Raw genomic sequence first — 12,407 nt, 5'->3', positions numbered from 1 at the left:
AGGATGAACTGATCAGATTTTGGTGGTCATGGTTCAAAAGTCTAAGTTACTTTTCCTCACATTTGTCTCATTCTTGTGAACCTGATATCTCAAAAACAATCTGAGACATTTTTGTCAAGTTTGACACAAACATCTGTTTATACTTAATGTCTTAATTGGAATACAGTGGTGAAAGTTCACTGTGACCTTGCATCTGTCTCACTGTGTGGATGCAATAGTTAAGACAATTTTGAGGGAGCTTCCTCAAATTTGGTGCAATCGTCCACTTGGACTCAAGAATGAACTGATTAGAATTTTTGGGTCAAAGGTCACTGTGAGCTCCCAAAACATGTCTTTTGCTATACTCAAGAATTCTCAAGAATTCATATGCTAATTCTGACAAAACGACACACAAGATTCTAATAGAATAAAAATGATAATGTGTTGACTTTTTATATCCAGAAAGTCAACTTTTTTGTGGCATCATAATCTTCTGCAAAAACCCTTTTCTGAAACTTTTCTCCCTTTTTGAATGCTGCCATCCGGTGGTACAGTGGGAGTGTCAGTGCTAAAAAAAAAATAAAGTCAGGGTCTCCTGCAAAAAAAAGTTTAACCTGTCTCAACTTTTACCACAAAGCAATGCAACATCATCAGGTCTGTATTCCTGGTGGAATTACGTTGTAATTTTGTATTTCTGGTACTTTATGTGATGGAAGATATGAATTTTCCTGAATTTTTGAACTGTCAGTAATGATGCACCCTTGTGTTTATTTATTTGTTTTTTTTCTGGACAGGAATGGGAGGAGAAGAGGCGACAGAACATTGAGAAGATGAATGAAGAGATGGAGAGAATAGCAGAGTATGAGAGAGGACAGCGGGTATGAGAGTCACTGTTTTTAAAAATGATTTTGTAATGTTTTAGCTCATCCGATGGCTTTCATCTGTAGTGATTACTGCCTCCCATCAGTCTGCTCAGACTCTCATGTTTGTTCGTCTGTTATTTAGCTTTATTAACCACCTTAAAACATTTTATATTCCCATTTTTTCTCAGAGTGGCCCCATATTTAATTTTTTCAACCTTCTGCAATTTTTTTAGACCAAAAGGAGAAATTTTAAGTGTTTTAAATTGAGATTTAAGGAGAAACTAACAAAGCTTTACTTCTATCAACATGTTCCTCAAGCAGGTTGTGGAGTAAATGAACATGGAGTAAACTTGCCAAATGTGACATTTATGATTCCTTTCCTTAGCCGGATGGAGACAAGCCAATCCGTAATTTCCTGGACGACCCGAGACGTTCAGGCCCGGCACCAGATGTGGACCGCAAGGAGGGGAGCAGGAGACACATACGAAATTGGGGAGGGCTGGACTTTGACAATGTGAAGACAGGAGCTGAACTGGAGAAAGAGTGGACCGTGAGTAACATTGTTTTTTAACTCTTTAGGGCTCGCTTTATTTTACAAACACTCATACCGTTTTGCACACACATAACGCACTTTTCAATATAAAGCTTTAAAAAATAAGTGCATTTATATTATTTTCTGCTTTCATTGAGTAAATTCTTTCAACTAACATCAGTCCTAATCATAAATATCAAATATTCATTAATTTTCAGAATTATAACCCTTTAAATGCCTTTTGTTCATGACGCCAATATGTTTTTAGATAGAAAAAACACAAAAAATGATTTTCAGTATACTACGTATACACAGCCTGGGATATGTCAGTGGATTGCAGCAACATTGATTGTGACAGTGCACCTAGTAATAATAGCATGTATTTTCTCCATATACCAAATATAGTAAAAATGACATTATAGAAACATTGCTGCTCAATTTAAGAAGCGGAGTTCAGAGTTGAGCGAAGGGGATTCTGGGAAATGCAGTTTCACGGTTGTTATTGGCGCAGCTTAGCCTTACCAGCTTGTTTTACTGAGCTTGTGTTGCTGTTTTAAGGTGAGAGTAACCAGACTCGACTCTGTCTCTTTGTCTCGTCATTTCTGCACTCCCACAACGTCATCAGGTGGAACATAGTCAAAATGACAAATTCCAAGGCAAAAGCCCAGGATGACACCCAGAAATAATACAATGCATGTTTTTATGTTTTGATGGCTGTGGGATCAAAAATGTCAGTTTGAATGGGTTTCAGTGGCACATTTTTTGCACTTAACAGTATGAATGTGAAAAATTAAGTTTCAACAGTGTATTTTAGACTTATTGTAGGACCTGAGCTGGAAATTCCAAGATTAAACAAAAACAACAAAATCTTGCCAAAATGTGTACCATATACATGACCACAGCCAAAATTATCAAAGAATGAAGAATGAATGACTTCCTGCTGTAGCATTATTAATTTCCCTCCCTCTGTGACCCCTCCTGTCTGCGTAGAGCCGAAGGCCTGGTCCGAAAGGCTCTGTGGACATGACCATGTCTATGACGGGCCGGGAGAGAGCAGAGTACCTGCGCTGGAAAAAGGAGCGTGAGCAGATTGACGAGGAGAGACTGGCACGCCATCGTAACGCCACAGGCCAGTGGAGACGAGAGTGGGATGCACAGAAGACAGAAAACATGTGAGGAAAGAAGCATTGAACCTTAATTTGAAGAGATTTCTGTGATGCAGCATGAGGGACAGCACCTTAAGCCTTTTCTGTGTTTCTCATGCTCTGTGTTTGTGTCTGGTTAATAGTTTTTTTTTATTGACGGCTACAGACAACAAATATTTTCATTATTGATAAGCCTGCCAGGCATTTGCTTGATTAACTAATTCATTGATTGTCTATAAAATGTCAGAAAATAGGTAGAAACTACATTTTGATGATCATACTTACATACTTCTACTAAAACAACATATTCATCGTCTTTTTTGTGTTTTGCTTCTTTTCTGTAATTTTCTTGTTTTTTCTTTTTTGTTTGTTATTTCTTTTACTAGTTTCCTACAAATTTTTGGGCCATGTGTTGTTAAGTTGCTCACTGCTTTCTACCCATGTTTTGTTATGTCCCACTTGAAAGAGATCAAACCAGTTTGCTCAGGTTTTAAAGGGTTAACTGTCATAAAATAGTTAAAAACTATGTTTTCAAGATCATACTTAGATACTTTTGCTAAAGTAAGATATTCAATGAAATACTTTTACATGTTGTAGAGTATTTTACAGCGTGGTAGTAGTACTTTTAACCCTTTGAAACCTGAATCAATATCAGTTTTCTTGTGCTGCGTTCAGATGCCTTTCACGAGCTATTTGACCTTTCGAAATGGGAGCAAATTGCTTTGATTTCTTTGTAACACATGGGGGGTAAAAAGGCAATGACCATCTTGACAAAAAAAAGGCCCACAAATTGCAAGAAATTAGTAAAAGGTGACAAGAAATTACCCAAAAATGAATGTTTTTCTTAGTTTTTTGGTAATTTTTGGGCCATGTCTTGTTAAGTGTCTTGTTGCCTTCTCCACATATTTTTGAAAGAAATCAAACCAATTTGCTCAGTTGTCAAAGGGTTACATAAGTAAAGAGTATGAGTACTTCTTCTGCCACTGGACAGAGGACAGGTGAGGACGATCGGAAGAGTTTGTCGTCATCTTTATTCAAACTGACAGGCGTGATGAGAAGGACACACTGATATTTGATGTGTGTGTGTGTGTGTGTGTGTGTGTGTGTGTGTGTGTGTGTGTGTGTGTGTGTGTGTGTGTGTGTGTGTGTGTTGCTAACCCTGTGGCTTTTTTCACAGGTTCAAGGAGGACCCATATGTGGCCTCAGAGGGCATCACACCCGAGCAGGGAAGCAGGAAAGGCAAGTCCACACTCACACACACTCACACAAACACACACTACTAGTTTGCTGTTGCTGTGGTTACACAACAGCTGGCAGGACGATGACACCACCTCTGTCCTGTGTCTCTGTTCGTCCTACATGATGTCACTCCAACGTGTTGTCAGGACACAACACCAGCTCCCTCCTGCAGCTAATTAAGTCCGTTACATAAATGAGAGTTGATTAAGCTTGTTATGTAAATGCAAGCTGTATTTCCCCGGAGTCCAAATCAACCTTTTGAGTTGCGGTCACACTGATCCGAGAGGAACGTTCAGAAGGACCCCAAATTTCTTTTAATGGATGCCAACTGAGTCTTTTTCAGTGAAGTAAAGGTAAAAACAACAAGTAGATCAACAGCCCTGACCACAATAAACCAGCCAAAAAGAGAGAAAAAAATCATACTTTACATAAAACTGGGTTCACAGTCCAGGGCATGCAGCCACACGCATAGTACTCAGTAAATGGACAAGCCAAGTGCAAGTTAAGCCCACAAACTTTTAGTAGACACTGTTAGCAACATATGAATGAATGAATAATGTTCATTTCAGTTACATACAACTTGAGAAACAAAGATTATTTCACACAAATTTTAGACAAAGGAAAAGGCTGAAGCCCAAGGCTCATTTTTGTCCATCCTAAATCCACCCAGGGATTACACAGAATAACAGCAATACCAAAGACAGGAAATAAATGATTACTTAAACAATATACTCTAAATTATTATTATTATCTTTTTTCATTGTAATCTCTGATTGTTCTTCATATTAAGGCTTTTTTAAAACTCAACTGAGAGCAACACAGTTTCAACTCAGCACTGAGTCCATTCCATAATATGACTCCCAAAACTCAAACACATCTGTATTTTATATTGGCTCTCAATTTATATGTTGCCCTCAGCCCTCTTACATTGTAATTCCCTTCTTTTTATTAAAACACAAAATGAATACAGACAGGGAGGTTTTATCTACAAACTGAGAAGGTATTCCCAATGTTTTTAAATACACAGTGTCCAGAAATTTGAAGGTGTAGGATCCTAACAATTGATAATTAGATTGCATATGCTGAGGTAAGCAGACTGGCATGCAAACAAGTCAGACTAGACAGGTTTCCATTAACCCTCAAATTGCACAAATTGAAACTGTGAATATAAAATATGCCTAATAGAAGAAGTTTTTACGCTCACATGAGGTGATATTTCAGGCGATTTTAAAAAAGCCATATTTTGCAAAACTGCAATGGAAACACTTTTTTGGCTTTTCTAGGTCACATGATGCTATGGCCATGTGCTTGTCAGTAGGAACTGGCTCCCTCAGGATGCAGCAGGAGCTACAAGAGCTGTTATTGCATCACATAACTTCAAAAGTTGAGTGGATCATCTGGAAGTTTTGAATCCACAATTCCTCTGTGAAATCGTGGACTATCACCTCCTAGAAATCCCTTATACGTGGCCGCTCCCACATATAAGAGGCTCGCCTTTCCATTATCACTCTATAACACGCCTGCGTGGCCTTGGATTGGAAATAAGAACGACTAGTGTGATGGCTGCAATAGAAATAAAGCTGCTAATGTTCTGAACATCCATCGCAGTGCTTCTTGGAATGTGATCACCAGAGGAGAAGCAGAACATCACTCAGCAGTCATCTTGCAACTGTGTTTTATCCACATTTCTAAAATATCGCTTAGGTTTTGTGCAAATCTGTAATGGAAACCCACCTAGTGTGGCGAGCACAAATGAAATGCCAGAGCTGGACCATCCGACTATGTTTTTTCAGCCAGCTGCAATGGAAAGAGACTTGTTAATGACACAAGTGCTGACAAGACAAGTTTGTTGAGCGTTCATTTGCTACTGCTTAATACAGTTCAATACTTAAATGCTTGGGTATGTTCAATGTAGCCAAGTTGAAACTTACTGAGAAACACTGCTGATGCACAAGCAATGTTTTTCTCCCCTTTTTCTTAAACATGGGAAAACCGGTTACAAGAGGCATGTACTCAGGCTCTGCAGTAGAAGGTTAAATGTGTTTTTATGCTTCTACAGCAGCTGGATAAATCAAATTTTCCTTGAATTTTGACATAGATGTCCACTAGTCAATTCAAGTCAGGTCAATTATTTATAAAGCCCATTATCACAAATCACAATTTGCCTCAGAGGGCTTTTTCCTCTGTCCTTAGACTCTTCACATCAACCAAGGAAAAATTCCCCCAAAAAGCCCTATAATGACTGAAAAAATGGTAGAAACTTCAGGAAGAGCAAGTGAGGAGGGATCCCTCCTCCAGGACAGACAGACAAGCAATAGATGTTGTAAAGAAACTAATAAATTACAGTAGATGACAAAATCATATATAGGAAAGAAAAAGACAGAGGTGAGGGAGAGAGATGCACAGCAACAATAATAGTAAGAATAATATAACATATAGTAGTAGACATAAAAGTCAATAAATGTAATTCATGATAGCATGTACTATTCCATGCAAATGTTGTTGTTTATGTTTACATGGACTCAATTATGAACTGATTAGACCTCACAAAACATGCTTTTGGGCAAAACTCAAGATTTCATACAATGATTATGACAAAATTTCACAAAAATATTTTATAGGATAAAATGATGAAGTGATGACATTTTATTTCCAACAGGTCAAAGGTCAGTCCCACTTAGACATCAGAATGTTCCGCATGAAAACACTTTTCTGGCCAACGCTATGACTAAGGAACAGAAGGGGAGGCATTTGGTCAGGACTGGTGACACTAATCTTGAAACTGTGCTGACTGTAGAGATCTTCTGTGCAGCCTGGGGACAGATGAGTTTGAGGCATCCTCATTTTCTTATTTGTAGTTTCTTTGCAATAGCATCCATATGTGAAGTACCGTAAGTAAGTAAGTTTTGGAAAACTAAATATATACTTAGAATTTAATAAAAAAAATATACTTAGAACGACATAGAATTTTGTTTTCAAAACCTGTATAATAGTTCTTGATATGTTCAAGGACCTTTTTTTACATTCTGACTGTGATAAATGGTGATTTGTCAGGAAATTATTTTCGGTGATGTTTAAAGAGAACATGCCTTGTTTTCTTTTAAAAAAAAATAAAAAATGGCAAGTTTTCTGTAAAAAAAGATTTTTTTAAATCTGTGGTAAAATGAATACACAATACAGACATTTAAAGTTGGATGCCACTCCCTGAAGCTAAAAACACCCAGGTTCCTCCACAGTGCTTAAAAAGTAGTTTGACATGCCTCCCCCTTTTTTGCACAACCCCCTCCCCTCTTGAATATAACGAACAGTCCTCAAGTTTTATTTAAATAAAAATGATTTAGGGATTTTACTCTAAAATAACAAGTAGTTATTTAAATCAACATTAACATTAAGTTTTATTTTAGTGCCGAGCCCTTCTGTGTTTGTTGACATTTAACCCAGACAGTCAGTCAAACACTTTGAGATTCTGAAATCGTCTCCTTGCCGTGTCAGCAGAGGAGCTTTATTATGGCTTAATTTTACTCATGCATGTTTTAATTTCAGTCAGTCATCCGGATGATAAAATAATTCACTGTGGGACTGTGGTAATCCCAGGACAAGGAAAGAAAACAATTCAAACTCTGTTTGAGTGGCTTTGCATTTTTAATGCAGCTCTTCCTTTTTTACTGGCTTGGTGCTCATAATGCAGATTTAAGGAGCACAAGTGGATATTCTTATATAAAAAAAAAGAAAGCCAATCTGTATTGAATAGTGTATTGAGTTCATAACACAAAAGGTATTTTTTTGGAAGTTTTCTTTTACTAGTTAGAGAAAAAAAATCAACTTGACGATAAAATATCCCGAGCAAACAGCTTTGTTCTCCAGACATTTTCTGAAAACCTGATTATTTAAAAAACAATTATATTTCCACGAATGCGCGGTCATTAAATAATTAAATCACAGTTTTTACTTCCAGTGGATCAGACGCAGACTTCACTATTTTCGTTTTGACTGACTTTAACTATAAAAATGTGAACTATGTTAAATAAGTCTTATTTAATCTGCCGTTTTATAAAAGTTTAATGTCAATTTAAAAATCTTCAAATTTAGAAATACAATTTAATAGCTGAAATAAATAAATTAAGATGTCAATATTTTGGTAAAATTAAAACTATAATGTGAACAGAGTTTTTCAGAGGTAGCCAGATTTAACTGTTTAGCTTTTTTATTTTCCGGTGATGCATCTCTCGCCTCAGTGTGTCTCGTGTTTGCCTTACCATAGATAATATCTTTTGGCTTAGTGGCAAAATAATGATGTTTACATGGTTATTGTGTCTTTGATTTATCTTGTGCATCAGGTGTGTGTGTGTGTGTGTGTGTGTGTGTGTGTGTGTGTGTGTGTGTGTGTGTGTGTGTGTGTGTGTGTGTGTGTGTGTGTGTGTGTGTGTGTGTGTGTGTGTGTGTGTGTGTGTGTGGACATACTGTAATGTGTTTGTGTGTGTGTCCTCTCTGCAGCCCGGGGGCGTAACTCTCGTGCAGAGCCTCAGGGCAGGGCCTCAGGTTAGACCACAGCATGAGACTGAGATTACAATTTGTGTGTGCGCGTGTGTGCGTGTGTTTGATTTTGTTTTATTTGTGTGTCCGTCTGAAGCACAACAGCTGCGCCCAACCACACGCACCCGCAACCTCACCCCTGACTAACAAACCTTGTGCTGTCGTTAGGATTTTTATTAACTCAGTTTACTGTTTTTGATATATTTCTTTAATTGCAATTTGCATCTCTGTCACATCACACATAATATAAAAACCTTAAAATCTGAATTGTTTAAGTTTTTAAAAGTATGAAATATCTTAAAGATGGTTCTTACTAATTATAGTTTTGAATTGAAAGAGTGAGACCAGTTTTAGTGTACTACATAAGCACATGACAGTAAATAACTGAACAGGATTTTAATGTACAGTAATTCCTGATTTATTTTGTCCAATTTTTTACCTATTTATTTTGCAACGAGGATTCTTAATAATAAAGCTCTCACAAACTTAGTCTTAAATGTAGCTTTCTGAAACCTGCATGTACTTGTGGATTTTTTGCTGCACATTAACCCTTTAAAACCTAAGCGAATTGACCTGATTTCTTTAAAAATTTCATAAATAAATGAATGGAAAAAAAAACTGGATGATGGCAATGAGCAACAGAAGAAGAAATGACCCAAAAATCAACAAGAAATTAGTTAAAGTACATGCTTTGTTTGTAGATATCTTGTAAAATGAATGTTATTTGGACAGAATTTGTACTTTTTTAAACAGAAGCAGAAAAACTCAGTTTTCAAAACAATGTGTTTTACACGTAGATAAGGCGTTCGTGTTTGTGTTGCCTTTTCTCTGGCTTTAGATCCACTGGAGAGTCGCTTCTCTGGTCAAAATCAGTCAGCAGTCAGATCTTCCAGGTTGTTTTGGTATGTGAGGAGGTTCAAACAAAAGCTGAGAATTGTTTCTAACAGCTGTTCAGTACTTTCATTTTCTTTGTGTCTGACTGGAGAATTTTTATCACAGATTATGACATACACCTGACCCAAATTACAGCCTGCACTCGCTTTAGCTGCATATATCTGTGTGTGCGTGTTTCGTCACCATTCATTTCGGGAATGACTTGAGTGTCCTCTTCACAGCCCCGAGCGGCTCAATTCAATCTCTTCATCTTCATCCTCTCAGTTTTTTTTATTTTCTCCTCACTGATCCCTTCATTTCTTTTGTACTTGTATCTTTCTCCTCCTGACCTTTTTTATCCTCTCTTACTCTTCAAGCTCTTATCCTCCCCCTCCCTTTCTGCATCTCCTCTCTGACCTTCTCTCTCTTTACTTCCTCCCTCCTCTGCTCTTCATCCTCCTCCTCACATCTTGCCGTAACTGTTTTCATTCCTTCACACCTCTATCGTTTACTGTCTTCCTCTCCTCCTACTGACAGGCTTTTCTTTCCCTCTTTCTGACCTTTTCTGTTTCCTTCATCCCGCCGTCGGATATTCATCGGTTCTGTTTCTCTCACCTGTTTTTATTTGCTTCACTTTTCTCTCAATCATTTCCGTTCTCTGTCACTTCTACTCAGACAGTATCTTTCTCACCTCATCCTCTCTCTCTCTCTCTATCTCCTCTCTAAGAGATAGGCTTTATCTCTTCTACCACACTGATTGCAGCTTAAATAAAAATAACATTATTATTACTATTATTATTATTATTATTATTATTATTATTATTATTATTTTTAGAGGGTTTAAGAGTTTTTGTTACAGTATACCACCTATACAAGATACAGCCTGTTAATAGAGTGATACTCAGATCAAATCTGGCCCCCGATATTTTCATTCACAATGAAAATAAAGTGATTCACACTGGGAATTGTTTTTTGCACTTTTAGCATAAATAAGGTCCCAGACTGCATGAAACAGCATCAAAAAGAGCTTGTTTATTAAAAAGGGTGCCAGTGGAGGATCCCCACAACCCTGACAGAAGTCCTAACTAAGACCCTAATGTCCTAAAATCCTAGAAATGTCCGGAAATCTGAGAAACATCCTTAAATCCTAGAAACGTCCTTAAATTTTAGCATATCGTAAAATCTTATAAATGTCCTAAAATCCTACAAATATAACAAAATCCTGGAAACATCCTAAAATCCAAGTAATGTCCTCAAATCCAAGAAACATCCTTAAATATTTAAGAAACATTCTAAAATCCTGGGCATGTTCTTAAGTCCGAGAAATATCCTAAAACCTTTCAAATGTCCTTAAATCCTGTCCTAAAATTTTACCAATAATAAAATCCTACAAACATCCTAAAATCCAAGAAACGTTCTAAAATCCTAAGAAATGTCTTTAAATCCTAGAAACTTCCTGAAATCTTTGAAATGTCCTAAAATCCTAGAAACTTAAATCTTAGAAATGTCCTTAAATACGAGAAAGTTTCTAAAATTTTAGAAATATCCTTAAACCCTAAAAGCATCCTGTAATCCTAGACCTTTGTGGATAATACATCTCTTAGTAAAAACCTCCTGAAGAAAGAAAAATTAGGAATTTTTTTCCAGGAGAAGTTTCAGCTGGATTCAATCTGCACTCCTCTCCATTAGATGCAGCTGAATCTCCCTGAATCTTACACAAGTCCAAGATTATTCACAAGAAGTGAAAGACTTTGATCATTGTGATCATCACAATGTTCTGCGGAGAAGCCTTTGGTACTGGTGTTTATGTGGATGCCACTTGACGTGCTCCACCCACCAAAACACAAACCAAGTACCCCTGTAGTTAACGTCTTTCATAACTGAGATGTCTGTCCTAAAAGAGGCTTTAAAAGATGTATTTCCTCTCTGTTATACAAACAGTCCACAGCTCTCCTTATTCCTCTTTGAAATCTGTAAGAGGTCCTCTCCTTCACTCCCACTCAGAGCCGTCCATCACCCACTCACTAACAAACAAACAGCCGTTTGACCTCGTCCCCGAGTTCACGCGGACTCTGCAGCAGTTTGACAGCTGCTGTCACACAAGCGTTGACTCTGATGTTACATAAGACGTCGACTCTCAGACGGCGGCAGCAGAAACACGAGAAACTGACTGTTTTTATGTTTAATTTAATTTAATATCTTAAATACCGTCACTTACAATTAACCAGTTTATGTTCATGTGTGTTTATGTTTATGCCACTTACATTTCTGGCATTATCTACATTTGGGTTATGTATGTTTTTAGTGAATATCTATTTTTCTTTGCACTGGAACTGATACAGAACACGTTTTATCTTAATTTATCTTGAGAACAATCATTAGAGAACAGCACTCTTAATATGGACCAATACAGAACATATTTTTTTTTCCCCGAAATATTCTTATTTAGATATTCCATGCTTTAAAATACAGCTTTTTGCAATCATTTGACACATAACACAAAAATATATGTTAATACAGAACAAAAGAGAGAAATCCAAAAAAAGAAGAAACATAAAATATGCTCCTCACGTGTTAAAACATTGTAATCTGTACAAAATGGAGTACAATAATTGCAATAAATGCTAAACCTTTTTATGTTTTAAATTTTTTATGATTTTATTATTATTATTATTTTTCTGTTTTTATATTCTTATCCGTGTTTTATCCCCACTGATGGGATGTCCTCTACTTATATGATTTCTTATATTATTTTTAACATCTTTTAATACTTTTATTCTTGTATTTTGTAAAACTTTATTCATTTAGTACTTTACCTGCCTTTTAAGATCTGCCGGTTGTATCACTTTTATTCCCTTTATTTGCTTTTTCTTGTTGACCTTTTGAGTTTGCATTTTGTTTTTGCCTTTTTGTTTGACTTTTCTCGACCTCTCTGGCATGCTTAATGATGCTTAAACATCATTTTTCAAAGGTGTAATGTAAACAAAGTTATTATTATTATTATTATTATTATTATTATTATTATTATTATTATTATTATTATTATGAGAGGTATTTAAAAGACAAACAATAAATAGTTTATACTCAGAGAATCTATATGGTCCACAAAAATAAGTCATTCAGAACAAGATTTTGACTAAATGTAGTCCACAAATAGTGTTTTTTTTTTTTTAGCCTAAATAAGATCTGCAGTTCTATTTAATCTCAAATGAAATATTAATTTAAATCTTGAATCTGGTTTTA

At 36.3% G+C, this 12,407-nt stretch overlaps 1 protein-coding gene across 1 annotated transcript in view; it reads left to right on the top strand.

The window, feature by feature from the left end:
- ccdc9 (coiled-coil domain containing 9) overlaps positions 1 to 12,407 on the top strand; it is a 42,947-nt gene that overhangs the window by 13,399 nt on the left and 17,141 nt on the right. The window contains 5 exon segments of the mRNA XM_088079333.1: positions 774 to 857; positions 1,228 to 1,392; positions 2,365 to 2,546; positions 3,697 to 3,758; positions 8,253 to 8,297. Coding sequence (XP_087935459.1) covers positions 774 to 857; positions 1,228 to 1,392; positions 2,365 to 2,546; positions 3,697 to 3,758; positions 8,253 to 8,297 — 538 coding nt within the window.

Source organism: Plectropomus leopardus, chromosome 6 (assembly GCF_026936395.1).
Source record: "Plectropomus leopardus strain MGB_pleo_1.0 chromosome 6, ASM2693639v1, whole genome shotgun sequence".
Taxonomy (NCBI): Eukaryota; Metazoa; Chordata; class Actinopteri; order Perciformes; family Serranidae; genus Plectropomus; species Plectropomus leopardus.
This window is presented reverse-complemented; position numbering and strand designations above follow the sequence as displayed.